Genomic DNA, 27,619 nt, shown 5'->3' with positions numbered 1-27,619 from the left:
AGGGATTATAATGGTGAACCATAGCTGAGGACTGTGTAAACTGGACTGGGGACAACTTTTTGTGAATAATTCTATTATCAGATTTCCAGATAATTGTTGGCTAATGTGGGAAATATTGAACATCTTGGAGTTTGTGCCCATAACCTCAACAGTGTCTGGAGCTCTTCTTGATCATGCCTGTCTGCACTATTTTGTTCTCGTCTTTCTTTTGCACACAAGTCTTGTTCATACCCAATATTTTAGGATGTTATACAGTAGAGACTGTGTAGCTCTATGCACTGATAATCTACCATTACACTGATTGGCTGCCTGGATTTCTGCAGTAAGAAGTATATAAAAAGCATGTTTGGTAAAAGGGCAATGGTATCTGTGGAAACTCTTATCTAGGAACGACGACGTTTTATATAGTGAAACCTAACCTAGTAGGGAACTGTGTGTCCATGTTTTATGCCCCCCAAAATGCTTTTTGTTTTCCCATTTGCGAGCCAACTACAAAATACTGCAATACACTTTTTTTTAAGCTATTGAACTGTATGTATATTTCATTTTGTATTTATTTAACTGTGCCAAGTATTATTTTACTACTGTCTGTCTTGATGTACTACATTGTGAGCAACAAATTGTACATTTCATAATTTAGCTCTCCTTACATAAGTTAATTTCATCAATTTTTTTTTGTAAGTTATTAATCAAATAAATATTGACAATTCTGTTTAGTGTCATGTCTGGCATGAGCTTAACAATGTATTTGATCTTGTTTCATCAAGTAGTAAAAATTAGATGATAACTTGCCACATTTTTCTATCCTAGTCTCTATTTGGTTCCACATGTTTGATGATCCAGAACCCAAAAGACAGCGAGACATAGTGGTCTTCCACATCTCCAAAAAGTCTAAGACAAATGTTAACAAGGCACTGACCCGTCTTCTGGACCAAAAAGTCAGATTGTACACTCATCGACTGACTGACTGACGCACGCACGCACGCACGCACACACACACACACACACATTGTTCCAATGTAATCCTATGTGATTGGGGAAAACTGTACTTCCCTGTTAGGCTGCTTCTAGCCTAGTTGGACATAAAGGTTATGTATGGCATCATGTGGCACATTTGCCCACGGATGTTGCAACTAGCACTGTATATGCTACAGGCTTGTAGGTTGCCAAACCTGGTGTCCCAGCAATGCCCAGTTGGCAATTAGTCTGACCATGCAAGCCAAGAAAATGTTGCAATCTTGCAGAGTCATCCAGAAAAGCCTTTGCTGTGTGTGGGCGAGCATGATTTTGCTTAAAAATACCACTTTGAAGTTTATTGTCCATGGTGACCGACTGTCATATGCAATAGCTCCCCGGTAGTTGGGGAAGTTGTTCTCTTCACACTAGTCAGGATTGAAGTGCTCACCACAAGGCTTTCATATTGTGGTCCAACAGTCAAACATAACCTAGATTGATAGCTAATGACAATATGGTTCCAATCTATAGAAGTCCAGTTTCCTGTTCATTATAACACTGAAAATGAAGGTGACTGGCTAGGACATGTGGGTTCCATGACAACACATTTCCCTCTCCCAAGTGCCTGGAAATGGTCTGAGATGGGTGTGTAATGAATGTGTCACTTGTATCTGGATGGGTGAACAAGCTCTCTCCTGGTTTATTTTACCTGTTCCACATGTGCCCAAGACCTAACAGTTTTGGGGTCGTTCACTCTTGTGCCCGATTTGTGCATTCCAACGGGTTTCAGTCTTCAGCCCCAGAAAAAATGGACAGGGGACAGAAACCTATTGGTCAGCTTTAAAATCCATTCACTTGAATGGGTTTGTAAAGGTGACTGCCTGTGGCCTGTTCGTGGGGAAACAGTGTTTTGGGGTTTTTTTAGCCAAAGTCGGACATGCCGGACTTTGTCCAGCTAAAAAAACAAAACTGTTTCTCCGTGGACAGGGGCAGTCACTTTTACAAACCCATTCAAGGAGTCTTTTAGAGTTGTGTATGAGCCTGGTGTACCTCCAACCCCAGTGAGTAATCTGGTAACAGGGTTTTACATGGTATGTTATGGGAGTTCTTATCCCTTTATTTTCATGTATTTATTTAGGGAAAAGAAGCTAAAGTTGTGTCTGCTAAAGCTATTAAAAATTGCTAAGTTTAAAAAAAAAAGTGCCATCTGTGAGAAGAAACTTCCTTCCACATCAAAATCCCTGTGTCAGTCTTGTACTGAGAAAATTAAAGAGGAACAGCTGTCATTAATGGAGTTAATTAAAGGGATGGTTTGGCATGAGATCCAATCCTCCCTAGTTTCTTTTGCTCATACCTTTGCCTCTGAGCCACACCCTGAGGCCAAAGGGAGGAAGCTAATTATAGAGCCAGATTCGGATAATAGTGACGTCTATGTCCCATCTGTGTCCAAAGTTTTCAATTGAGGTAGGGCAGTTACTTGGGCCTTCAGAGATGGAGGATAGAAGATATTACTTATGATCTGCATTTACTTAGAAGCTTCTTTTGGCAGTTAGAAGCACCATGAACATAGATCTTCAGGAAAAGCAAACTGCTCATAAGATGTTTGCAGGGCTAAACATCTCATCATGAGCTTAGTCTAAAGAAAAATTAATTTCTCATTCATGAAAATTTTGAGTCTTCAGGATGAGTGGCTGCATCTGGAAAGGTGGCTAAAGTGTGTAAAAGGAAAAAAAATACACTTAGACTCATTGCAGCTTAAAGACTAGCTAGATAGAAAAGCTGACAGCCTTCTTAAAAAACCTGAGAATGACCTTCAGCCCTGTTGCACATTAACATTGGTCAACATGTGTGGCGAGGTCCATGTATAGATGGCTAGACCAACTAAAGATCAGTTGTCATTAGACAAGACAATCTATGTGTACCACAGGGTAAAAGCCTCCCTTCAATAGTGGAAGAACAGCTCAAATTTACAGAGTAATTCCTTGGAACCCATCTCATCATTTTGATAGCCCAGTATGGCCCAAGAGAGCGTGGTTTGGGCTTCTAAACAATCTCAAGATAGCAGACCCTCTGATTCTTCCGTTGGTTCCAGACCTTCTACATCATGGTCCAATATTCCATCCAGATCCTCAAACAACGGTTAGCAGCCTGGCTTTTGAAATCTCCATCTTGAAGCCAAGAAGACTATCAATCAATAATTCAAACCTTCCTGCCTGGAAGGAAGAGTTACTCATGCCATTTACAATAAGGTGTGGAAGAAACGTTCCTTATATTAATTGCCCAAATATAGCAAAAAAATTTGGATTTCTTGCAGGCGGGGCTAGATAAAGGTCTAAAACCTAGTACTCTAAAAAGGTAGAAGTAACAGCCCTTAGCAGTTATTTTGATTCTGACTTAGCTAACCATCGATGGGTTAAGAGAATTTTTATTTATTTAAATTTAGAGGGGCTTGTAGACTTCTACCAAGGAAGAAGGCTTTACTTCCACAGTGGGATGTCAACATAGTCCTTAAGGGCCTAACACTTCATCCTTTTGAACCAATTACTGAAGCTAATATCAGGGAACTGTTCTAGAAAGCAGCTTTTCTGGTTGCCATAACATCTTCCCGAAGAATTGATGAAATGTAGGCTCTCTCAATGAACCTTTACTAAAAAAATTTGAAGGCCAAAATAGTGTTCTGTCCTGACCCTACCTTTTTTTCCCAAAAGTAGTTTCCGATTTTCATAAGTCTCAGGAGATCATTCTTCCATCCTTTTGTCAACATCCGTGTGACAGCAGGGAACAATCATTTCACAGGCTAGAGATGTTCGTAGGACTATCCCTATCTACAAGAGCTATGTTTGTTTCTTGGGCTGAAAGGACAGATGCCTCTTTAGACCAAGTTTGTACAGCAGCTACTTTATCTTCAGTCCATACATTTACCAAACGTTATAGACTGGACCTTTCTAGCATGTTGGACCTGTTCTTTGGTAGGGAGGTCTTGCAGGCAGGGGCATAACTCCAGCAAGTAACAGGCCATATTTACTTACCAATCCTGGCTTTTGCTCCTTCTGCAGAGGCCACTGTGAGCAGGAGCCAGAATCTGTAAGTGAGGCTGTGAGCTCCACAAACACTATTATACTGGTGGGTCTTCTCAGAACCCCAAGTATAATGATCGGAGGCCCAGGTGAGGTGAAGGAGCATAAAAAACCCTGTTACTTACCTCGGCAGGCTTCGGGCTTACTTGTATGACGTCTCTGACGTCACATGACCGGGGCCTGCGTCCTTATGCGTCGCAACGCAAGCCCTGGGTCAAGTGACGTCCTGTACGTCATTGAAAATGACAGACATCAGCAGGGACGGCACCGGAGCCAGGGAAAGGAAAGTAAGTGTTTATATTTGTATCCTCCCCTGGGTCATAATACAGTGTGCAAGGGCCACGATACAGTGTGCAGGGGCCACCATGGGGCATAGTGGTGCGTGCAGAAATACGTCGGCCAGGGCCATGTCAAAGGTTCCGTGGCCCCACCATTCCTAGTTATGCCACTGCAGGCGATATTTCCCCCCTTCCTCAGAGTAGTTATTTGACATTCCTTCTATGGTGCTGTCATTGAGGACATTTGAGAAAATAGAATTAGTATTTACCGGTAATTCGGTTACTGGCAAGCCCTTCATGACAGCACCCTAATTTCCCTCCCATTGACTAGACTATATTTGGTTTAGGTTATGCCATTAGTGGTCGTCTGGAATGCACTTTAGAGGGAGGAAGGGGAGGGGCTATTACCCACTTATGTGATTTTTCATGTCCCTAATAGTGGGTGGAGATACAACTCAATGGTGCGGCCATGGAGGACTTTCCAGAAAACAAGTTACCAGCAAGTACTATTCTATTTTTTTTTTTATTTTTTTTTTTAAATGTAGATTGTAAGCCCCACATAGAGCTCACAATGTACATTTTTCCCTATCAGTATGTCTTTTTTTTTGGAATATGGGATGGAAATCCATGCAAACACGGGGAGAACATACAAACTCCTTGCAGATGGTTTTATGCCCTTGGCGGGATTTGAACACCAGGACTCCAGCGCTGCAAGGCTGCAGTGCTAACCACTGAGCCACCGTTTGGCCCCTGTACTATTCTATTTTTCAGTCCTGATTGTGGTATTCTTTACAAAACTTCTTAGCATCCTCTTGTATTACCTATTTGCAAACAAAATTTTCACAAGTCTGCAAGGACAAACTTTGTAGGTTATAGCTAGACTTAGTAGAATCTTCATCAGTTGGATTTACACACTTTTTTAATTTTTTTTTTTTTCTTCACAAATAACTAGAAAATATATTAAGATCCTCTGTTATTGTTATGAGGAAATCCTTTGCCTTCCTGGAAATTTTAAGAGGTTTGCCACATTGGAGTAGGACATCTGTGCATGTGTGCTGCTACTCCATTCAATTCTAATAGGGCCACTGGAGAGTGCACTTGGCTTCTTTCATAGAAATTAATCAGTTCATACTGGATCTTCCATTCCACTAATATCTAATCTAATTCCGCAGAATATTCACATAATAAATTCTGCCTACTTTTAAAGGGGCGTTCCAGAGGTGAGCCTTAAATGTTCCACAATGTGTCTTTCAAATGCTGGCAAGACTATTGTCTGATATACTTTCCAAGAGACAAAGCAATAACATGTTACAATTGTCTATTAATTACATTTATTTTGCGATACAAAAGTAGAAAGAATCAGAATCAAGAGCGGATCTACAGTTACATTAGAGTCACAACAGAAAATACTCAAAAAAAAAAAAAAACCAGTTTACAAAATTTTAGTTTAGCAGTGGACAAATGCAAAACAATTAGAATTGAAGTACAACGTCACAGTGATTAGTATATTCTTAGAGTGGCAAACTTGCTTAGTAATAAGGCATTGTTAGGTGGTCAATAAATGTTTGAGGCCTTTACATGGTCTTTACGATGCATGGACTAGAGCTCCAGCTCCTTGGCCAAATCCAAATCCTTTTGGTCCAAAGTTTTTGGCGTAACAAGCTAAAGAAGATAGAAAAATACAAATTTTACTTCACATACTGTACCATCCTATTTGCCAAATTCCTTCCATGCATTTAACATCTTAAACTGAATCGATTTTCATTATTGCACATTTGTTTTTCCTCCCCCACCTTCCAAAAGAATTTATTTTTTTGCTAGGTCAGAGTCACACGATTGCTTATTTACGGGACAAATTGTACTTTGTACAAGATATTCAAGGGTGCCATCACAATTTACTAGGAGATGGGGAAAAAAAAAAAAAAAACAACTTTGTGCCAATTTCATATGGGTTTAATTTTTATGCCGTTCACTATGTTGTAAAAATGACGTTAGCTGTATTCTGTGGGCTTTACCAAATATAGTATTTGTAATGTCTTTTGACAATAGAAAAGTTGTGACACCCTGATGCCCAGAGCAACACAGAATTTATACCTCACTTTTGTTAACACCCTGCTAAGAATGAATGAATAAAAATTTGATCAATACACCGATTCCCAAGATGGTGCAATAAGTGACTTTTTGCACAAAAAATAAGCACGTACATAACTGTCAATTTTAAAATGAAAAAGTTATGACTTCTATAATGTGATTGGGTTGGGAGGGACACTTCTCACCCCCCCCCCCAAAAAAAAAAAACAACAAAAAAAACCCAACTATTGTCCTTAATGGGTTAAAAGGTGTAACCCATCTATTTCCCTAAGGAAACAATTGCCCCCATTCCCAACTTCCTTCTCAAACCTCTAACATCCTATGTTATCTTTTAATAGCCTTGTGTTTTATGATACAATAGGAGGCCACATCGACGTTCCAGGAAACTAAGTGTAAACGACAATTATTTAGAATCCTGTATATTTGGGGCATGTCAGAAAACTGGCCTCTTCTTGAACAGATACCACTAAGCTTTGTGCGACTATGAAATACTAATAATAATTTGCCTGTTGATGCTCTCAACCAGACATTTCCTGCAGACGTGTCTTCTACTTTTATTCTAATTTCCTATATTGTGTTGTACATTCAACTAAACAGAAGACAATGGGGTGCAAACATTCAGAAAGTAACATCCTGCCATTTAAACCTTCTCACCTTTGCAATAGATTTCTCCATCTTTTTCAGTCAAAGTTGTAGATTCTAAACTCTTGCCACATTTTGCACACCGGAAACAATTCTTATGCCATGCCTACAAGGGAGAAAGTAAAATAAGTCAGAAAGGAGTGTATATAGTATATATGTAGTGTATATGCTGTATGTAATATTTAGCTACTCATTTCACCAGTGCCATATCTTTGGCAAAGAGCCCGTTCTTATAGACACTAATAATTTGTTCTTCATTGTCAGAAAAGCCCAGTCAGATAACTGAGGTTTACATGAATAACTCCTCCTTCTGCTGCCCAATGCTGAGATATTAGATTTGTTTTCCTTATATGCTAATGAGCTGAGATATGAGCTAGAATATGAGATCAGAGGTGGGGTTGACACCTAAAAACCTCACCAATCAGCTGTTCTCATGAGCTACTACACCGAGAATGGAGCAAGAAGACGACTGCTGCACTCAGTTTAGTGGCCAGACCAGGTTACTGCACATCAGTTCCCACTAACTTAAAGCTGCAGTGACTTAGTTCATTCAACAGCTGTTAATGGAGCCGACATGATGTGGATTCTAAAACCTGCAGGAGCAACAGTTTTTTACCTCCCATCCACTATATCGCCACTTTTTCCCAAAAAAAACCTTTGAATATTTTCATCATTTGGCATTATTAGTCCCACAAAGGCAATGCTTATCTACTGCAGTGTAATAGGTTATTAGTGAAAAACTGACATGCAACCTATTATGCTGTACGTTTGGCATAGACACACATTGATGTTATCCCTGGGGGAATCCAAGGGTTTAAATTACCAGAACTGGAGGTTTTTTTTTTTGTTTGTTTTTTTCTCATCCTGGACTATAAAGCAAGTACTCCCCCTCCTCCTACCCCTTAATCACCTTGGAGATGTTCAAATTCTAGTTATTTTTACTTATTTATACATATTTTCCCTAGTCCAGTCCTTTACCTTTCCGGCTCCGACTACTTTCTCTGCGGCGTATACAGATTCATTACATCTGGGACACTTATCAGTTCCTCCAAATTTCTGGGCAAACTTGGAAGGATTAGCAGAGGCACTGGAACGTGACTGTTGTGATCTGTAATGGTACAAAGAGTCTGGCTTAGTAAATATCAGTAACAGGAACCCCTATAACATATATTATGAAAATCGATTAGCATCCTATTCATAATACACTCTAAACCTCCTCCCCCCATTTCAGTTGCTACTTTTTATTGTCAGTAATCTTCAGAAAGTGGAAAGAGTTCTTTTCATGTAGTGAGCCACATAATTTCCCATAGGATAAAAGCAGTGCATGTTAGCTCTTGTGAAATATTCCACTTACATGAGTGAGCATACACCTTTGTGTTTACAGACATGTATTTGATGAGATTTTGGATGTATTAGCAATGTAAAAAATGGTTTCCCTTGGATATAAAATGTACATTCTGCAATACAGGCCATAATGTAGAAGCATTCCTTAGATACACTACTATGTAGTAACAAATATTAACTTACTCTTCAGGCCTGATGCCCAGTCGTTCCCCTTTGTCCATGTTCAGTGTACCAGCTCCTTGCCCATAGCCATAGCCCTTTGGCCCATACTTTTTCCCATAACAAGATCGGCAGTAAATTTCACTCTCATGAATAGCCACAGTTGTGCTATCAAGATTTTTTCGGCAGACCACTGAAACAAGAACATTAAAAAAAATAAAATAAAAATAGTTTTTATACTTAAGAGTCATACTGGATGCTTTTCACTTGCAAAAAACCCCCCACAAACCTAAAACAGTAATTTCTCAGATTTTTTTTTCCCCTTGCTGATTAAGATCTCTGCTGAAAATTGTTCACATTTGCATACAGTGATCAAGCTCAATTTACACAAACGTCCACAACCCATTTTATTAGACTATGACAAAACTACTGAGAATAAATAGTTATATTGCACATTTACCAAACCACATATGCTTATTTACAGGACAGCAAGTAAGAGCCTGATAGTCACTTTCATAGTGTATCCCGACGTTACCTAAATGTGCACCATTCTTCTTATTGTGAGAAGAACATAGAATATTTTATCTTTTTATAAAACTGAGAAGTAAAGTCAGCCAGCTATTATGGCTGTGGGCTCACCACTGTATAATGGTGACATTCAATAAGTGGAAAATGAGTCAGCAGTTAGCACTGAATGTTCTGTTTCCAGCAACATTTTTCCAGTGGGAATCTACAACTGCAGAATTATTAAACAAAAATATAATTGTGCTAAGAGTGCCAAGTAGATGCCATGGCCCTTCACTGTTCTCACATTCCACCCTTTAAGCATCCCTAATCCTCACAGGATGATTTGTGTCAGCGGCCCACAGAGAACATTACAATTCATGCAGGGAGGAGAATCTTGAAGATTTCTGGCACTCTGAAGATATGGTGAGAGAGAGGGGAGGAAAAAAAAAAAAAAAAAAGAGAAAAGAGACTGTATATTGAAATAACATGATGATATGTGAATCAATGGGATCTGTTGGATGCTGCTGGTATCCATCATATGAGATTCAGTAGTGAATTGTTTATTCAATTACAGGGATGTGGAGCTTCTAGGCTAAACCATCAACTCCAACTGACTCCTGCTCAAACAGAAAGTCAGAAACAATTAGGATCCTCTAATTCAGTGGTTCTCAAACTTTCTGAAAGCAGTACCCAGTTTCAGGTGAGACTTTCATTCAGGAATCCTTTCTATTGTACTTAGTCTCATCTGAAAAAAAAAGTCAGGTATATTTGGCCTCTATTCAGCTGTAAACTGCCTCTGTTCTGCTTATCTTCCTTTCATACATGCCTGGTTGGCACATACAGCTCTGCTACTTCCATGTTGTCACCCAAACATAGCTCTGCTACATCCACATTCCCTACACACACAGCTTTGCTGCATCCGTGTTCACTACACCCACAACTAGCTATACTAGCTTCCCGTTTCCCCCCTACATATATACACAAATGTTTCCTTTCAGCCCACACTGTCTACAGCCACATTTCTGCTACTTTCATGTTTCCTCTTAGTATACGACCTGCTCCCTTCATACACTCACTTCTGCATGTCCCACAACACTCTCAGCTCTGGTACAACCACATTTTCCCCCACAGCACTCCCCCTACTCGCAGCCCTGCACCGCTTCCATACATGGAACTTTTGTACAGGCTTTACCCCTGCATGTGACTTGTCACATGACATTATCAAAGCCCATTTTGCAGGACTGCAAAATACCAGTAGTCAGTATTGCCAGCAGTGTGCAGACCTTCATTGTGGAAGAAAAATTATCTACTTGGATTGCAATGCCCTGAAGGAGTTTACACGACTGCCCCAGTGCTCCAATTTTTTTCATCCCAAATGCATTTGTGTGAAAGGTCCCTAAAGAGTATTTGTCACAAAGTACAAAATACTAATAATTTCATTCTCGCTGACTCCAGAATATTTTTGGAGAGGTCATATGTAAAAGATTGCATGTTTCTATGTGGTATCATGAACCAAAGTGGAAAGTAGTGGTATACTTACTGCAAAGGAAGCAGCACTTATGAAAGCTCTTGCCGTCGCACTGCACCTCTTCAGCATGGTACACAGTGCTGCCACAGGCCCCACACTTGTTTCCGCCACCCCAGTTAGGCATCTTGTGACTATAGAAAACAAAAAAATCGGCTAAGTCAGCAGCAGGTAATTCAAGGCACAATGAGCCTGAACAATGAGGGATGAGGTTTTACATGCACCGACAGCACTTACTGCCTCCACCCCAGCATGTAGCAACAAGATGAGATCATGATATGACGACACCTACTCAAGTATATTATCTAGAACATTCTTTGTGTTTTACAGAGCCTGTCTGCCATCCAGAAACCATGTCTACGCACTACCAAGAATCGCAATTTAATTACATTAATACAGTATTTCCATAATACACCAGCACAGCTCTTCAGTTATGGAAAACTTCCAAAAACGTGTATGATCAGGACTGGACCAACATGCTTTCACCCAGTACAAATGCGTGGTACTGTTTTCTGAGGTCCATCTCTTCTGCAAGATGCAGTCACATTTCACTTGTGTGGGTTATACAGGGCACGCGGGCATATCATGGTACTGCTGTGTGCTCTGCCAGCATTCCTTTAGAAAACACAACAGAAATTTCCATTTTTAGCTGTGGAAGGAGTTATCTGAACTATGCCACAGGGCAACTGAGAAATTATCTGTGTTCCTTTTTTGGCAAAAAAAACCCCTCCAATGAATTGCACAGATGAGCTATAATATAGAAGTGTGAGATTATCCCAAATATAGTCACATTTTGGAAAGAAGAAGAAAATTATAAAAATCTTCAGGCGTCTAGTAGGATATACATAGTAAAATAAGCTGCACGGTTCAGAGACAGATGTCTGTCTGAGTGTGTTAAGTATTGCAAACAAATAAGTATTATTTTCTCATACAAGTGGTCTGACCTAGCAAAAGTACAAAAGGAAGCTGCTATGAAATTATCAAAAAGTTAGAAAATATCACATGAAGACCACCAAGGAGTCAGGGCAAGCCTCTATAGGTGGAAACTGGCAGGGAGGACCACCAGTCATTCTCTAAGCATAAGAGCATATGCTGAGTTATCTTCACAGCATTCGTTCATTACCAAATATGGGAAAGTAATCCAGTGGATGGAAACAGGAAAACCAATAAACCTGGAACCACAGTTAGGTCATTTGTTAGTTTTATCTGCTGCAATACTGGAAGTACTAATACTTGGTTACGTCATTTGCTTACTAGATACATGTAAATGAATCCAAGTAACATACACAAGGTGCTTCATGTATCCAAGGAGACAATACAGACAGCCATCTTGTAAAACACACATACACACTAGAAAATTCAACATTTGCACACCAGTTATTTGTCTTACTTTATGCCATAGTTCATGTTCACACATGCCACAAGAGAAGCAGTACCTGTCCCTCCATTTATGATCCATGCCTGGTTTTGGCTTCAAAAACCGCAGCAGAGAACATGAGCATAGAGACACAGCTTTAGGCTAAGACCCCTCGTATTGAAGCAAAAAGCTATATGGAAACGCATCTTTTTTTTCCCCTGTGATGTTGCAGAGTTTTCCTCTATGGACTTTTTACTTCCATTATACCTATATGGAATACGTAAGTGTATAATTGACTTGTTGCGATTTTCAAAAAGCAATCAGTGGGGCCAGCCTTACAGCTAAGCTTCATCACTGCGCAGTGAGGAATACCCCCCGACTGTACACTTCTATAGCCTGAGCCTAATACAAAATATGTAACAGGGCCCTCAAATATTACATTTAAAGCACACCCTCATATGGGACATGGGGAAATTTTGGCCCCTTTCTCTTGGTTCAGAAGTAACCTGAATGACACGTATATGCTCTGTAGCAGTGTATTCTAAAACTGTGCCATATTAAAAAAAAAAAAAAAAGCCTTAAAGGGGTTGTCCCATCACAAGGATCCTATCTATACTGCTTGATAATGTGGCTGTAAGACTTTTACTAAATACATTGCTTCAGCAAAACTGGTTTGATTGTCCACTATCTTATTCATTTTTTTTTTCTTTTTACACATCCCTTGACTTATCTTGTCATAAGTCAAGTGATGTATCTGCTGCTCTGAGGGGGAGGAAGGAGGCGCTAAGTACACGGGAGCGAGCCCGGGGGGGGGGGGGAGGGGGTAGTTTACCCTTTGGGGGGGGGGGAAGGGACCGCCAATACAGACTGTGCCGGCGTCTACACTCCCCGGCATCCGCCTCTCTATTACAGCGGATGCCGGGGAGTGTAGACGCCGGCACAGATGCCTGCAACATCGCTATGCTCCTGCCCTGCATGAAGCCAGCAGTGGCAGGAGCGATGCTGCTATTCCAGAGGGGAGGGGGGGGGCGGAGGAGCGGAATAACAGGAGCTCCTGCCACTGCTGGCTTCATGCAGGGCAGGAGCATAGCGATGTTGCAGGCATCTGTGCTGGCGTCTACACTCCCCGGCATCCGCCTCTCTATTACAGCGGATGACAGGTCTGTAGTTGCACTGTGAAGGCTACACTGGTCTCACTATCTATGAGCGTGCACACGCTGGCTTTGCATATGTAAACCCCGCCCACCAATGACGCAACAAAGCCGCAAGAAAAAAGAATTTACAGCAACGAAGACTGGTGAGTATGCGACGTGGGAATACCCCTTTAAAGTATGTTAAAACACAAATTGCTGGAAAGTTAACTCCGCATTTGATGACGCAATCCATAGTTTGTCTATAATTTCTGGCAGACACATCTTCCAGCTTAACATTCCTTTTCTTTTATATAAGCATTTGGCTGACATGCCAAACAGCAGCTGACAAAGATCAGTGGAAATGGATTGGTCTTGAATAAGATCCGCTCCAACTCTAAATGAAGTAGAACCTTTGGGATTTCATTCCATGTACTAGTCAGTAATATCCCCAAAGATGAGGATAGTAAATGTAGCTATAAATACTGTTCTACTTATACACTGTCCAAAAATGGTCTGTCTAGATAGGAGACTAGTCTAAACATAATAGCTATTCAAATATTAATAAATGTCATTTATCTATGTGAAGAGAAGCCAAGTACAGTGTTCTGTTATGTCCGTCACTACACAAAGCTGAATGGAGCAGCACCTGCCACTCCACTGCTATAGGGACCCCAGTTGTTCACAGTAGTCAGACCCCCACTAATCAGAAATTCATTTTCTATCATATGGATAGTAGACATGCTTACATTTGGAACACCCCAATAATTGATGTTTGATATATTCACCCATGTGTATCACTACCTTCAGGACTCTGCCCATAACAACAAACTGTCAGACAGCCAACTGTAGGACAGATGAATTGTTTAGGACTGTTTTGTCCATCTGAACTGACATTGCAGAAATTCATCCGCTTGCTGCCAAAACAACCTCATTCAGATGATGGGAACCAAGACTTGTGTAACGAATGTGGCTAACTGGATTTGATTGGCATTATGCCGCAGGATAGAATGAATAGGTGGCCATCCATAGATATTGTTATCTAAGTGTTATTAGCGAGTTAAAGGAAACAGTAATATTCTGGGTAAGGACATAATGGCAGCCTACTACACACAGCCAGTGCTGGAGACAGGTTCAGATCTGACCAAAAGACAACATCTGCAAGGAGTCTGTATGTTCTTCTTGAGTTTCCTCCCACACTCAAAAAACCATACTGATAGGCAATGTAGATGGTGCACCCTATAAGTGACAGTGATTGACAACAACTGTAAAGGGCTGCAGAATATGATGGCGCTATATCAGTAAGCAAAATAAATAAAATACAGTACAAGTGTGCTAACAACTTTTATGCCAACTAATCGGCACAAACTTAGAATTGACAGTCTCAGAATATACCAGATTTATCAAACAGCATTGGACACTGATAAATCTGGCGCAGTTTAAGTTGGCCTAGTCTGAATTTTCACGGTCTAACTTTTAGACAGCATTAGTAAATCTGGGAAAGTGTTATCATCTAGATTCCAGTCTGACGTGTGATACCTTCCTCCAGAAGTCTCATTAAACAGAACCATTCTGCAAGCGTCAGTTACCCCCAGATGTTGTGCACTGTACTCCATCACCACAGCTGCTGTAACCTCTATGGCTGACACCATCATATATTATACACAGCACCCAAACTCAATGTATACATTATATTTTCCAGCCTGTAGAAAACTATATTACTGAATGTCACTTCTGCTTACAAAGTCCTGTCTTAAAATGAACTGTAGGTCTGTAGAGGCAGTGTATGGAGTTTTACTATCTTCTGTGTCATGCATACTAAGCATCCATTCACATTGTTAGGTAAAGCTCCAAGCAGCAGAGAATGTAATCCAGGACAGTGGCATTCAGAAACCCTGGGATAGATTTATCCATCACAGGAACTAGAGCTGTGCACAAACATTATTTTTAGCCATATCTGAAGCATGTCATATAGCTATAAAAATATAATAAATAAATATAACCACACTTTTTTATTATGAAAAGGCGTCAGTGCTTTACAATACAATTCTCAGTTTGAGAAATGTCTCATGGCCGCACCCAACTTATAAACATGTCTCTGCCACAGCCCTTCAGAAAAGATAACAAAGAGGCAAACAGCATATCACCTGAACAGGTCTACAATGAAAAGTCTGCCCTCATGTCTTCAAAGTCTAAATAGAAGGGATATTGCAAGTCACAGAACTGAAAAATCATAGATTTTATACGTATAGATAATATAAAATCTGTTAACTAAGGCAACATGGTGGCTCAGTGGTTAGCACTGCAGCGCAGGTGTCCCGGGTTCAAATCCCGCCAAGGACAACATTTGTAAAGAGTTTGGAATGTGGGAGGAAACCCAAGGCAAACAACATACAGAGACATACTGATAGGGAAAAATAAATAAAATAAAATCTGTTATCCTGCAGAGCCACATATTATATAGGAAGCACAATTGCTTCGTTCGTCTCAACAAGACTCCTAAATAGAGATTCTCATTTTCGTGTTGAAAATTCTTCAGCCTTGTAGGAAGCTGCATTGATCTCATAGCTGCAAGAATACATATGATCATAGTCAGACTATCAACATAACCTTAATTCTAAAGTTCTGTGGTATTGTAGATGTATCAACACATTACTTTATTGGGGTTGGGGGGGGGAGGTTAAGTGAGAAAAAAAAAATAAAAAAAAATTGACCTGCACTGGATAAGCTTTATGTTCACACAGGTTCTGTCTCAAAATAAGCTACAAATTCCACATGAAGGCCAAGGCCTCACATAGTGCGCCACAGCAAAAAAGCACTGCGGGAAAAACCATAGTAGAAAAGCATCACGGCTTTTCCTGCAGAGCTTTTCACAGAAAATACGCAGTTTTCCTCTGCAGACTTTCTTCTTCAATTATACCTATGGGGAAACCAACAGCATTTCTGTAGGTATAATTGATGCAATGGTTTTGGAAATCACAGCAAACAAACAAAATAAAAAACACAGCAAAATCTACAATAAAAAAAATAAATAAATGGTACTTTTCAGCCTTGGGTATTCATAAGTTATAAGGGTATTCACCTGTATACTGGCTTTTACATTTTTTTGTTTTAAAAGCAAAAAACTTACTGAAACCTATAAAAAGTGTGAAAATCAGAACGTATCTAATCATTGTAAAGCCCTACTATAAGTAATGTTTCATAAAACGTAGATAGACGCTTGTAAGCGCAGAAAAGGTTGCACAATAAATGTATTGTATTCAGAGAATTCACTGCTGGAAAATCACTCCATTACCTTAATTGGAAATTTTCTGTAATAAGAGCGTGTTGTGAAATTTCTCTGTACTTCAGATAATGTTGGCGCAGTTCCAATCATGGAAAATACTTGGAGAAGTTCATGGACATTATAAAGCAGAAAACAGGGAAAGGCTTATTTTTGTTTTTTTCTACGCCAGCACCCAGAAGGGGTATGGTCATTGAGTACAAGCTATCAAACTAACCATGGTCTAAGAAAAATAGAACAATAGTAACTGCAGATTAATCTTGTGAGATAGGAAAAAAAAAATGCCACAAACACAATGAAAAACAGCCAGATGGAGGTCAGGCATGAAGAGCGGCTCTGTTCAGTGACCTTTCATATAGCAGATTTCTAAATGTGATGTCTATCTCTTGTGTATCTAGAAGATTGTGTCCATGCCACAATGCTGCTATGAATGCATGTTATTGTTCGTATTAAACACTCCTTCCCAAATATTGTTAGTAATGTTTCTACTTGCATGTTGGATAGAATTATTTTCTATTGGGCAGAGTTCACTTTCGGAAGGCATATTCATGTACCCTCTCCCAACTACTGGTAGACAAATGTTGGGCTGGAACTTTAGGCTGGGTTTACATAGCACTTTTGGCCAAAAAAATGTATGCAATTTCTAATTGCAGTATTGAGTAGGCATATTACTACTAGAGATGAGCGAGTACTATTCGAAACGGCCGTTTGGAATAGCACGTACCCATAGGAATGAATGGAAGTGACCGGCACGCAGACTTTGCCAGCGGCCGGCCCCTTAACCCCCTGTGTGCCGGCTGCGTCCATTCACTCCTAAGGGTGTGTGCTATTCGAAACGGGAGTTTTGAATAGTACTCGCTCATCTCTAATTACTACACATCTCACCTGTATGCTAACAACCCATTCACCAGATGTTTTGGGTACAATCACACCGTGTTTTTTTGGCAAAAAAACCCCAAACAAACAAAAAAACGCATAAGGCCGGGGCCCCACATAGTATAAACGCCGTAATTTTTCCCACAGTGTTTTGCAGTGCCTGCAAAGTGGTTGGGATTCTGGCTAGTCCCATCCCACATTGCAGAAAAATATCCACAGTGGAAATGCAGCATTTTTGTAAATTGCAGCACATGAATTATACCAATGGAAACGCTGGCAGTTTCCATATAGGTATAACTGAATCCAAAGAGGAAAACTTTGTGGACTTTGTGAAAAACAGTGCGGGAAAAGCTATGATGCATTTCCGTTGCGATTTTTCCCAAATCACTTTTTGCTTCGACTAGCTCCACGGTACATTAGCCTAACATGCATTTTTTATATACAAATTCCCCCCCTCCCTAACAACAACACATATGAACTCAGCCTTTCAATTCGAAGGTCTTTAGCATACAGGTGAAATGTACAGTAACATATGCTAGTCACTACTGCAATTAAAAACAGCGCAGTTCTTCAGCAAATAAGCACTATGTGAACTGACCCTTAGACAACTGTTTCCATGAATCACCATAACTATCCCATAATTTGGTAAATTAATTTGACCGCTATTATGCTGGTCACTAGGCACTACACCACATCATTCTATAATACATATAATGCATACGACACATTTATTGGTCTGTGGCTGGGGAGTTTAGACTGCAGGCAGGGACTGGTGCCAATTTTATTATAATAGCAGTATGTGAATAAATCGTAAAAATCTATTTTTTTTCACAAGTTTTGGAACATTTTTTTTAATGTGTTTGTAAAAATGGCTGTCTGTTATTTCTGGAGAAGCTGTAAACCAGCTGTCCAGGTTGACAACCCTGAAGAGTAGGCATTGGTAAACTGGATTCCCTGACATTAACCCCACATTCACGCAACCCTGAAACCTTATCAGTGTTGGCTAGGATTTACTGTCCAGAACAGTATGCAGAGAGCCTCCCATCCAAACATACTGCCCTGTATTATAATCAGTACAAGACAGTATATCACTGGAAGGCAGGAACTCCTAGCAGCATAGATAACTGTATTGCTAGGAGCCCCAGTCATAGGACTGTAGGGTAACTTGCCTTATTTCTAGAATTAATCTTTCTTGTAACTATAATATAGATGCATCAGGGATTATTGGTTATACACAAGCATATAAAAATTTGTACGCAGTGATGTAAAACCCTATATCTGTAGTAACAACCTGACACTGTCCACAATAAAAGTCGTTCAGCTCTATTCTCCCTCAATTCAGACTCAGGATGCAATACCCCTCCACATCCAGCTGTCCACCAGTTGTATGGAACAAGAAAGCTACAAGCAGATATACACAGACACTACTGAGGACAGTACCTACCCCCTTCTGTCCTGCTGACTGTTCGATAAGTGCAGAGTACATGTTTGCAGTATGCCTTCTGTGGAACTGATAGTATCAACTGCATCTTATGCTGAACAAGTCGACAATGCAGTGACATTTTTATTAGACAAACATAGCCCCTAACGCTGGCCATGGCACTATATAAGTAAGCATAATAAATAAATAAATTATAGGGGGGTGGACAGGCTCGAATAAATAGCCATCAGCAGTACTATTTTAAGTGTATGGCCCACTTAAGAAATACCTTTTATTTTTGACAATTCAACAGATATGTATCAGGTAGGATTTGCCTAGATTATACTTGTAGACAATATAACGCTAGTAAAAATAATCATTTAGATTGTGTGACTGAGGGCCTTCATAAAGCCCTGTATCAAACACCTCAGTCATTGTTAGTTAAACAATACGCTTGCAATATCTAACCAACATTACCCATTACTTGTAACAAAGCAAGAAAAATAAGAGGGCAATTGTACTGACAGAGAAAGGTTACACAAGCTACTTTGTGTCCAAAAGTCACAGAAAGAATGGAGGCAATACATAAGGGATTTCTCCAAGGACCAAAGAAAGTTTAGTGAGACAAGACGTTCTCCTATGTTCCTAAAAGGAATACCCTTGGGAACAATGGGAGTTTTACTAAAGAAATGGTGCCAAAACAGTGAGGAAGAAGGTTAGTACCAGTTATTAACCTCTCGCCCATACATAAAAATACCAGCAAGTGGTAGGGAGTCAATAATACATAAAAGCAGAGAGCAGCAATCCATATCTGCCACAACAATGCTTAAATAGATTATGCTGGGAGAGATCTTTCCACAGTGCATCACTCTATAGATGGAGGACTCTCAGCAACCGGATTAGTAGATTTGCAGCATACAGCAGGAGGTCAGAAGTCTCTTCCCTGTGGACTCACCAAATCCCAATCACATGACCACTCTGCTCTAATCTATGTAAAAGCAATAAGAGTAGAGGGGAGTCAGTGAGGAGTGGTAGCTGGAGAGGCAAAGCACAGACTTCCAACTCTCACATAACCCAATCTGTACCTCTAGATATGAGAGAAAATGTGACCTGTCTTGAGTTCCACCAAATGTACCCTCACACTTATAAACTGGGCACATTATTCACTGTCTGCTACAGTCACACTACAATACACTGTCAGGCACACGTCACACTAGTTAGACACATTTCTGCTCCTCATATGACAGGTGGGGCTTAATGTGGAAAACTGCACACCAACACTTGGAAGAACCTGGTGCAGTTTATGGCGGTCTAATGTAGCTCTGCAATGGCTAAAGGATGATAGTTTATCTGGGCCAGGTTTTCTCCATATGTCATCCACACCTTCAAAAAGGTGCACATATTTATTCTGCAGACATCTGTTCATAAAATACACTTTTTACACAGCACAAATAAACATGTATCCCTCTTTGTTATTTGGTCTGGCCCCCGACCCTTCTCTCTCAGTTACAATATAGGGTCCTATGGGTGACACAGTGCATGTTACAAAGTTTTACACTTATGTCCCTTGTGTAAGTATATATTCACACATGCAGGTTTTTGATAGTGAATTGCACATCATTTATACTTCCTATCTGCATGTTCATAAACCTGATGAAAGCATGCAAGTGTGAATGCAGCCCCAGGGGCTCACCAGACAGACTCCCTGCCTTTCATATGTCCAGATGTGACAAACCCTTAAGAAGAATTTCTAGGCAGACAATTCCCTACAAGGAGCTGAAGGAGCCGCCTATGGGCTGCGGTTTGGGCACCTCTGCACCGTCACTGACTAGACACAGCAGCCGGTGTCACTAAAGTTAACTATTTCCTAGCCTGTGAGACATGCCAAGAGCTGCACCTATGAAGCCCCACAAGCCGGCACCCCACTGACCAGCAGGACATAGTGCTAGTCTTAGGAGAGATGTCTCTCACATAGGTGTGGCAGTGACGTTACCACAGACACAGGCAGGTATGACTAAATACATAGCTATAAGTCCTGCTCATTACCAGCTACAGCACTCACCAGTATACAGGCAGCAGTCACCTCCACCGAGCACAAGGTAGAATGAGGCGCTAGGTGGCCGTGCTGGGGAGTAACTACAGTGCACAGGATGGGCGGGGCCGGGGAGAACTATGTGAAGGAGAGACGGGGGGAGCGGCTGTGCCACATACTCGCTGTTCTCTGCTTCATATGACATCACCCCTTCCTCCCACAACATGCAGTCTGCCTTTGCGTCATTGCATGTTTCTTCCAGGAGTCACTAGACAAACATGTATGCCAGTGACGTGTTCTGAGGTATAGCACAGAGCAGGGCTGGGAGGTGAGCTCTGCCTCCACCAGCTCACTTCAAGCCTATATTTATGTATTGACATCCTATACACACAACATGCCGTGTTTTCAAAAGAAAAGGTAAAAATGCACAAACGTAACCAAATAACTTAGTATCATTCCCATATGAATGATGGCCAATGTCTGGCCGCTGATAAAACCTCGTGTACCTGGCCCACCTCCTCTTTATTACACTAGGTTCACACCTGGGTTTCCTTTCGGGGTCCGGTTGGGGACTTCCTAAAGGGAAACCTAATGCGCTTAAAGGGATTCTACCACTAAAACACTTTTTTTTCTAGTTACCACGTCGGAATAGCCTTTAAAAAGGCTATTCGTCTCTTACCTGTGGAAGTGCTCTCCGCCGCGCCATTCGTTCAAAATACCGGTTTGTACCGGTATGCTAATTAGTTCTCTTGCAGCGATGGGGGCGTCCCCATTGCAGCTCGAAAACCGACCGCAGCGCCGCCTCTCTGGTCTTCGGTGTCCTCCCCTTGCCTCTTCAGCGTCTGTCGGACGCCTGCGCAGTATGCTCTCTGTTCGGCGAAGCTTGCCGAACGTACTGCGCATGCGCGAAAGTGCGGTGCCCGCACTATGGCTGGGACCGCACTTTCGCGCATGCGCAGTACGTTCGGCAAGCTTCGCCGAACAGAGAGCATACTGCGCAGGCGTCCGACAGACGCTGAAGAGGCAAGGGGAGGACACCGAAGACCAGAGAGGCGGCGCTGCGGTCGGTTTTCGAGCTGCAATGGGGACGCCCCCATCGCTGCTCCTGCGATGGGGACGCCCCCATCGCTGCGAGAGAACTAATTAGCATACCGGTACAAACCGGTATTTTGAACGAACGGCGCGGCGGAGAGCACTTCCACAGGTAAGAGACGAATAGCCTTTTTAAAGGCTATTCCGATGTGGTAACTAGAAAAAAAAAAGTGTTTTAGTGGTAGAATCCCTTTAAAATAGTGGTTACTCACAGAAACTATAGACTATAATGGGGTCTGCCAGGTTTCCGCTTCAAAAGGTCAAAAAATGCGAAGAGAAAAGTGCTGCTTGTAGGGGGTTGGGGACAGAACGAATATTCTCTGGAAGGGTGAGCTTTCCTTGCACATAATTTTGGTTTTCTGCTTGGTTGGGGACAGAAACCCCGAACGGATTTCAAGTGCTAGTGTGAATATAGCCTTAGACATTGTAAGGGGTTCCAGCTCACACGGTTGGGGTATGGCAATGATATGGGTCAGACAGGCAGCAGGTTTAAAATCCAGAGTGTTTTATTTTAGTGTCTTCAGTATAAAACACTGTCAGCAAACAACAAAACAAAACCTAAGCCTGTCCGGCTGTAACTAAACATCAGCATGCCTGTCTGTGCTATAGCAGGTCACATAACAGCCAATGCAGGGACCCAAGCGGTACATACCATCCCAGCAGTGCTTTGTCTCACTCTGGCTGCAAACCCCGTCATCCCCCTTTTACTAGGCTTCCTTCCCCAGTAATGGCCATTAGGAAACCTCAGCTGTGAGCACCTGGGACGAAGGGAAAAAAACCTGTGGTGGATCAGAGTTGTGGACTGGAAGGCTCCCACTACCAACCTGCCCTCCAGTCCAGAAAAACCAGCCCATGATATGAAAACCAAAAGTGCACTAGCAGATTATGTTCTGCTAGAGCAAAAATTAATCGCTCTGGGTTTCCTTTATCTCACCTGACTGAGGAAACCAGGCGAGATATACACCCTGTCCACCACTTTACTGCAACGTATACTTTATTGAATGGGTTATCCACTTTCTAATATTCATGGCCTGTCCTTAGGATTATTACACCTGCAAGGGTCTAATACCCAGGACCATGTAGTTCAGCGGCTCTGGGATAGCGTGTCTCACTTGACAGCATGTACTAGGCCTCAGCACTGGGCTACAGCACTACTCACAGTGGTGCAGGTCACATGTCCGGACACGTGGGGAGTGTCCAGGCGCTACTGTACTCCCTTGGGGGTTGGGGCGTGATGTCTCTTTTCCATGCCATAGGACTCTGCCAGGGGTCTATTAGGTTTTGTAAGCAGGAGTTCACACTACAGTCAGTGTCCGACAGGTAGTGTCCGTTCAAAATCTCGCACGGACATTAGGAGCGGACACTAGCTGTGTCCATGACACTTTTCATTCATTTAAATGGCGATCGGGTGCGTTCTTTTGCACTCCGTGCCTGTCCTTAACTGTCCGTTTGTAAAGATGTCTGACTTTTCAAGCAGACAGAAAAAACCTACATGTTGGGTTTTGCTATCCGCTTGAAAAGTCGGACATCTTTACAAATGGACAGTTAAGGACAGGCATGGAGTGCAAAAAAAAAGCACCCGATCGCCATTTAAATGAATGAAAAGTGTCACAGACACAGCTAGTGTCCGCTGCTAATGTCCGTGCAAGATTTTGAACGGACACTAGCAGCGGACACTACCTGTCGGACAATGACGGTAGTGTGAACGCTCCCTTACTGTGCCTAATTCTCCATATTGTGCTCCTGTCGAATATAAGGAAAGTTTCCTAGCTTTAGTTAGTTCTTGACTTCTACTTTATGATAATACATAGGGGATTGTTACAGCCCTTTTAGGGTCCATTCACAGTGAGTAAACGCGCGCTCATTTTGACAAAATACACGTGTAAAAAATACATGTGTAAAAATAAGACTCCCATTGACTTCAATGACATTTTTTTACACATGTAAAAAAACACGTCAAAATACACTTATTTTTACATGTGTATTCTTTACATGTGTATTTTGCCAAAATGAGCGCGCGTTTACTCCGTGTGAATGGACCCTTACAGGTTATTGGCAGGGAGCAACTTCAGTCTAGTAACGCTGTCCACCTCCTTGTGGCTTCACAGAGTGAGAGGACTGAAAGGGAGTTGTCAATCATACCCAGGAGGTGAGATCAAGCGGACTGCATGAATATCCTGAAGCTGCTCTGTCCCCATAACCTGTAAAAAGGCTGTGGCCTCGCGTCCATTGTGACTACTTAGGGTAATTTGTACCATGTCTCTCCAAAAACAAGACAGGGTCTTATATTCATCATGAATTTCAAGCTGAATTTTTCTGTTTGACTAAATTCTGCCATTGAATTTGCAGTGGAATCTGATGCTTTCCATTCATTTCAATGGGAGTTTTCAGTTGAAAAAAATCAGCTAGAGAAAAAAAAATCAGCATTTGCTTCCTATTGAAATAAATGGGAGGCAGATTTCAGGCAGAATTTGGAGTTTGATTCAGTTACGTGAACATACCCTTATGGTAGAAGAACCACCTGACACGGTTCTTTAGATTTTTTTCAGTCAGTTTTATCTTTCAAAGAAGTCTATGGCAATAATGCCAAAAAAAACCACTATGTTTTTTCCAAGCATCGTAGAACATACATGCAAGTTTTCTGCATCATAAAACAGTAAACAGCTTTCTGGGTTTTTTTCCCTCCATTTACCTAATTTTCAGGGCTAGTTCACACGATTACGCATGTGCATATTGCGTCGCAGCTTTCCACTCCGGATTAGGCCCAAATGAATGGGCCTAGTCCGGAGGGTGCTGCCGTGAGGCAGACACGGCGGCTGATTCAGCCGCGGAATCCGCCTGAAGAAAGGGCAGCTCGCGCGTATTACATTGAAAGCAATAGGTAAAAAAGCCTCCCATTGAGTTCAATGGGTAACGCGCATAAGACGGCACCCATTGAAGTCAATCGAATCTGTTTTAAAGCGCCTCACTCTGACACGTGTTTACGTGTCAGAATGAGCAGCGTGTTACTCCATGGGAACAGAGCCTAAATGTGTGGTGAAACATTCAGTCCACTAATGTCTCGGTTTCACAGGGCAGTTCTCCATCCTGTCAGATAGAGAGGGGTCCTGGGCATAGTATAATTCTCAATGATGTCCATTTGCCCTAATAGGACGTATGAACAGGGGTTGTCCTGAGAAAACCCATTTCAAAAATAAATGTAAAAAAGCTAAAAAGTCCAATTTTAATCTCTGTAGCTATGTTAGCAAAGCAATGCTGCCATCTTGTGGAAAAAGTAAAAACGCATCTAAACACATTACTCCTCACTTTATATGAAAATGAATGCAGACCCTAACATCAATTATTATTATTATTGTTTATTTATATAGCACTATTAATTCCATGGTGCTTTATATTTGAGGGTTTACATACAGTACACAAAATAACAGACAAATACAATACAAACAATGACCTACCGGCACAGTGGGATAGAGGGCCCTGCCCGCAAGGGCTTACAAGTTACAATCTATGAGAGGCTTCCATCTATGATTAAAGGGAATGTCAGCAGTAAATTGCTTATAAACCTAACCAAAATACATTGTAGAGGTGATTCTCTAGTTTCCAAAGATGCCTGTTATTTAGCTTTGGAGCACAATTTTCATGCAAACTGTTAATTTATTTATATGCAAATTTGGAGGGAAATTGCTTTTGGAGGTCTTAGATTATCTGGTCTCTGAGTCTACATTCTAGGTTTCCACATAAAGTACATTTCCCTTGTTTGCATATGCTTAAAACAGCAGTAAAGATGGGGCTCCAAAGCTGAACTGTAGAATCTCCTCTACAAGGTACCCATTTACTTTTGACAGACGTCCTTTAACCCCTTCCCGCCGATGGCATTTTTTGATTTTCTTTTTTCGTTTTTGACTCCCCTCCTTCTAAACCCCATAACTTTTTTATTTCTCCGCTCCCAGAGTCATATGAGGTCTTAATTTTTGCGGGACAATTTTTTCTTCATGATGCCACCATTAATTATTCTATATAATGTACTGGGAAGCAGGAAAAAAATTCAGAATGGGGTGGATTTGAAGAAAAAATGCATTTCTGCGACTTTCTTAAGGGCTTTGGTTTTACGGCGTTCACTGTGCAGCCAAAATGAAATGTCCCCTATATTCTGTGTTTCGGTACGGTTCCAGGGATACCAAATTTATATGGTTTTATTTACATTTTGACCCCTAAAAAAAATTCCAAAACGGTGTTAAAAAATTTTTTTTCTAAAAGTCGCCATATTCCGACGGCCGTAACTTTTTTATACATAGGTGTACGGGGATGTATAGGGTGTCTTTTTTTTGCGGGGCCGGGTGTACTTTTTAGTTCTACCATTTTCGGGAAATGTTATTGCTTTGATCACTTTTTATTCAAATTTTTATCAGAATTAAAACAGTGAAAAAACGGCGGTTTGGCACTTTTGACTATTTTTCCTGCTACGGCGTTTACCGAACAGGAAAAATATTTGTATAGATTTGTAGAGCGGGCGATTTCGGACGCGGGGATACCTAACGTGTATGTGTTTCACAGTTTTTAACTACTTTTATATCTGTTCTAGGGAAAGGGGGGTGATTTGAACTTTTAATACTTTTTATATTTTTTTATATTTTTTTTTACTTTTTTTTTAATTTTTTTTTTGCATTTATTAGACCCCCTAGGGGTGTTGAACCCCAGGGGGTCTGATCACTAATGCAATGCATTACAATGCATTGCAAAAAAGCATCATCTCTTTTGCAGGCTGTATACACCAGCCTGCAAAAGAGAGAATTTGCAGACCGGCTGGGAGCCTTTAACAAGGCTCCCGGCTGTCATGGCAACGGGGGGTCGGCCCTGGAGCATGCTCCAGGAGCCGGCGATCCCTGCCAAAATGGCGGCGCCCATGCGCCGCCGGGAAAATGGCACCTCCGGCGCCTTTGACAGCAGCGCCGGAGGGGTTAATGCCTCCGATCGGTCCGGGGACCGATCGGAGGCATTAGAGCCGGTTGTCTACTGCTTAAAGTAGTGAAGTGGTTAATTACCTATGAGGGGACCTCCATGTAGTAAACGCGCCCCGACGCGCGTTTCGCCACTATGTGGCTTCGTCAGGGGGAAGAAACGTTAACCACTTCATACTATGTTATCTCTTGGTGTACATGCACTCTAAATAACTATGGATATTGTATATACCCTTATATGTATACAATGAGAGTGTTTAGTATAAGCCACTACATATTATTATTCTAATTGGGCCTCCATTGTTTGTATGGTTGTACCACCTCATTTATCATTTTGTTCTTTATATATGTTTTACATGTATTTAAATAAAGTTTGATATATATTTTTGCTAAACATCTTTGTGGCAGTGCGCTTTTTTAGCATAGTGTTTCATTCTTGTGGCTCTGCCAACCTTTTGCCCTATATTTAGTTGTGTGTATTGATCGTTTCTTTTTTGTGATATCTAACATAATTTACAAGTTTGCAATCTGCAATTTATGTAACTGTTCTTGCGCTGTCAATCTAGGTTGATCAAGGTAGATGTTGAGATAGGGAATAGCCCTTTTGACCAATTGTTGGGGTCTGCTTGTGTCAGAAACACTATCATCTGCCTATTCTGGACATTAAAGGAACAATTCACCCTGATCAGGCTGCAACTAGTCTTCAAAACGTGTACGCAGATTCTACAGAGGGGTGAGGTTTTCCATTGGATATTGTAGGAATGCAGCAATGTTGGGAAGCATGAGGAAAATGGAGGGAAACCGGCTATAAAATAATACATTGGGCTCTTTTTCGATTAAATTTACCCAACTCTACAACTCTCCCTGAGACACTCCAGTGAGCTGTGGCACAAC

General features: G+C 41.3%; 1 protein-coding gene across 1 annotated transcript; it reads right to left on the bottom strand.

The window, feature by feature from the left end:
* Positions 1–5,652: 5,652 nt before the first annotated feature.
* Positions 5,653–20,793, bottom strand: CSRP2 (cysteine and glycine rich protein 2). Its single transcript, XM_075274383.1, has 6 exons — positions 20,706–20,793; positions 10,593–10,711; positions 8,570–8,738; positions 8,021–8,150; positions 7,055–7,148; positions 5,653–5,971 (listed from the first exon to the last, which is right to left on the bottom strand). Exons 2-6 carry the CDS (start codon positions 10,702–10,704, stop codon positions 5,895–5,897), a joined length of 582 nt encoding a protein of 193 aa, XP_075130484.1. The 5' UTR covers positions 10,705–10,711; positions 20,706–20,793; the 3' UTR covers positions 5,653–5,894.
* Positions 20,794–27,619: the final 6,826 nt, after the last annotated feature.

This window comes from Leptodactylus fuscus, chromosome 5 (assembly GCF_031893055.1).
Source record: "Leptodactylus fuscus isolate aLepFus1 chromosome 5, aLepFus1.hap2, whole genome shotgun sequence".
Classification (NCBI taxonomy): Eukaryota; Metazoa; Chordata; class Amphibia; order Anura; family Leptodactylidae; genus Leptodactylus; species Leptodactylus fuscus.
Note: the sequence above shows the minus strand (reverse complement) of the source record. Positions and strands in the feature narration are given on the sequence as shown.

Coding starts and splice junctions, on each gene's coding strand:
- CSRP2 (XM_075274383.1), bottom strand. CDS start 10,704: ATGCCTAACTGGGGTGGCGGAAACAAGTGTGGGGCCTGTGGCAGCACT. Junction 8,739..10,592: donor TAAGTGCTGCTTCCTTTGCA/GTAAGTATACCA, acceptor TTCTTGTTTCAG/TGGTCTGCCGAAAAAATCTT. Junction 7,149..8,020: donor AAGTAGTCGGAGCCGGAAAG/GTAAAGGACTGG, acceptor TCTCCCTTGTAG/GCATGGCATAAGAATTGTTT.